This window comes from Scardinius erythrophthalmus, assembly GCF_964197995.2.
Source record: "Scardinius erythrophthalmus genome assembly, chromosome: 5".
Lineage (NCBI taxonomy): Eukaryota > Metazoa > Chordata > Actinopteri > Cypriniformes > Leuciscidae > Scardinius > Scardinius erythrophthalmus.
The window spans coordinates 8,673,559-8,676,761 of NC_138225.1; the positions used below are offsets into that span (position 1 = coordinate 8,673,559).

Here is a 3,203-nt window from a genome sequence, read left to right on the forward strand (position 1 = left end):
TTTCTATCCCAAAACACTACACAACAATGAAGGCCTTTGGAGTGAGGCCTGATCAAATCACACACTTTTATTTTGTATAACCTCAATGATTCATCAATTTGTACAATACCTTGCTTGATTTAACAGTAATTATACAGAATTCAACATAAAGAGAGTTCATCTAAAAATGAAATTCGGTCACCATTTACTCACCCTCATGTACTGTACCTCCAAACCTTATTACTTTCTTTCTTCTGTGGAACACAAAGAAAGGTGATAAGATAAGAAGATGGAACGGCTTGATGACAAGTAAATGATGACATAATTTCATCAACTATCCCTTTAGGAACAAATCTTTTGACTAGGACAAATAGACCATTCAAATATTTGTCATTTTCAGTTCTTATGAGTTTTATGTCATACAAAGACTCTGATTATGCACAGAATAGTCTCAGATCCCCCCCAAAATTACAAATTTATTCAGACACATTGGCTACTATTTTTCCAAATAGCAAAACTTGCATTACAGCATTAACTATAACTAGATAATAAAAAAGTGACAAAAAATGTACACACAAATCAAAACAACATAAAACAAAATAAATAAAATGGAGTAAAATAAAATAAATTGATCAAATAAATTGATAAACAGAAATTTCACATTCTTCATTTTTTATTATAGGATAATGTTTTTATCAATCTATCAGTTGCCACTGATTTGTTTTCCATAGAGTTTTGAAAGTCACTTAAAAGCTTCAGAACATGAATAATTCTGTCCAGATTCTTCCAAGTCATGCATAACATTACATGAGGATTTGGTGCAATGCAAGTGCAAATACATCAGCTGCCATCCTGTGCAACCCTAACCAAAAGATTTGCAGAGTTTTAGTATTCTTTACAGGATGACGGCTCACAAATCTCTCAAGTCTGCAGAGACCAATTGTAATGAAATAAGAACTGAAGCATTAAGGGGAGATGATCATCATGAAAATTCTTCTTATTGCAATCATAATTCTGATTCAAACAAACTAAATATTTCATAACAAGTCCGGCCTTTTTTTAAATTTAGTCACGCTGAGTTGCATTCTTGAATTTTCCAGCCTTGAGATGAAATCGAAGCTATAAGATTTCCGTCTTTCGGTAATACTGAGTTCTCGGACGCTGTTCTTGATTACGAGCGAGAATCTTATTTTGCAGCTTTTCTTCATGATCGCCCATGCACACGGCAACAAAGAGAAAAGCCCCTCCAACAACCAACAGAAGTCCAGCAAACCAGGCAGAAAACATGGCCTCTCCGTACTCCCATCTGGGCATCACATCAGGAAGATTCTCATCCCAGAATTTCACTACCATTATGTACGCCATCAATGAAACGGGTGCGAGGGTCGTGATCCCTGACACAACGATAAACACTCCACCGAGGATAAGCAGAGCCCTCTTCATCCTCTCCCGCCCGGCACCAATCTCAACACCCTGGAGTCCAAAAAAAGCAGCCGCTACACCGAGAAATCCCGTTGCAATGGAAATGCACATGAGAACCCGTGAAGCTAAAGTGTCTAGTGGCAGGGCCAAGAAAGACTCGAAGGCTTTGCAGTGCAGTCCAACTTCCTCCGTGTAGATACACATGTGCCAGAGACCCTCATACCAGTTCTCCATCTCATTCAAATCTGAGTTCATCGTCTTCCATAGTGGCAGGAAGGTTGTGATAAACGTTGTGATTAAACCTCCGAAGGACACAAAGAGAGAAGCTCTCTGGACAAACTTAGTGGTGAACAGCACCATATTAACACTCGTCAGTTCTCTTGCTTTGTCTGTCTATCCCTCTGATGCTGTCTCAGATTTTCAACTCGTCCTTTCTCGTCTAGTCTGGACTGGCTCCTCCTTTGCTTTAATAAAAACCCACCTGTTCTTGCCGGATAATCCCGCAGCCCTTCACAACGACGGGACTGTTTTTCAAACCGATGAATATCGTAACAGAGGACAATAACTGCTTTTTAAAGAGGAAATACGATATGTCCAGTTTTAAGTCTGTGCAAGAAGCCTGAACAGAGCGCAATAAGACATTATTGAAATTGAGGGGAAAAGAAAAGAAAGAATTAGGAGCTTTAAAGAAACTTCTTTAAAAAAAAAAGCCTATGCACTTTCCTTTCCTTGCTAATTTTGGCTGATAATAACTCAGAAGCATTTCTAAAGAGTTTTAGGATATACTGTTACTTTGCTAAGTGTCGGGTAGCAGCTGAATGAACAGCATTTTGCTTTGAGAACACTAAGTACCACAGGTTTTTTGTCACCGAAGCTCCTCTGATTTTCGGAGACCAGTGGCAGGAAATCGGACACCTTGTCCTACACGCTGAGCTGAACTCATCCATACTCATCCTCACCATTCGTCCTTGAACACCCAATCTTCCCCTTTATGTATAATAGGCTTAAAAATGGCAAACCTCTAACCTTGAGTGTTAACCTCTCATGTGAAACAGACATAGCCTGGTTAAAACTAGACCATTCTCAGTAGTAACTGAGTTATGGTCTGGCAAAGCTTCATTAAAACTCATTTCCAAAGGGGCGTCACCAACGGACGTCGCTCAAATGCTTCTGGGCGCAACTGGATAGACCTAAAACCAATCAGAGCGATCGTCATCGTGTAAAGCCATATGCTGCGTCCCAGTTCGCCTAAGTTACACTACGCCATAAAAGTATGTACTCTTTTTGTGAAGAAAATGTTTTTACTTTTGAATGTGTAGCAAAAAAGTAGGCAACTTTGGGACATACTACTTCGTCATTTTATTGGACGGATCTGTCGCGTGCATTCCGTCATGTAAACTGCCCTGTCAATCATCTTGTCACAGTTAAAATCCTCTATTAAATCTAATTTAATTTCCTACCATTTCGGAGAGAAATGTAGTAGCACGTTCATCTGCCAGTGGGTCTTTCATGGAGACTGTCCTCTCATGTGTTTGCAATTTGGATAATAATGCATAAAAGTTGCGCTTCAACAACAGACGTCGCTCAAATGACTCTGGGCGCAATTGGATAGACCGAAAAAACAATCAGAGCGATCGTCATTGTGTAAAGCCCGCCTCAACGTTTCTGATTGGTGCCGCGATTTCGCTGGATTAGAAATGGGCTTGAATGAGCTCTTTGCCAGACTACTTTCAGAGCAAATCTAAATTTGCCGGAAGTCGTTTGGGTTTTCCCAGGCTAAAACAGACATACGCTAGCATTCA

General features: G+C 39.8%; 1 protein-coding gene across 1 annotated transcript; it reads right to left on the reverse strand.

Moving 5' to 3' along the window:
* Positions 1 to 1,098: 1,098 nt before the first annotated feature.
* cldn26 (claudin 26) lies at positions 1,099 to 1,761 on the reverse strand (the record flags this gene model as incomplete). Its single annotated transcript, XM_081366414.1, has 1 exon — positions 1,099 to 1,761. The coding sequence occupies one exon, from the start codon at positions 1,759 to 1,761 to the stop codon at positions 1,099 to 1,101; it is 663 nt and encodes a 220-aa protein (XP_081222540.1).
* Between the last annotated feature and the right edge of the window lie 1,442 nt (positions 1,762 to 3,203).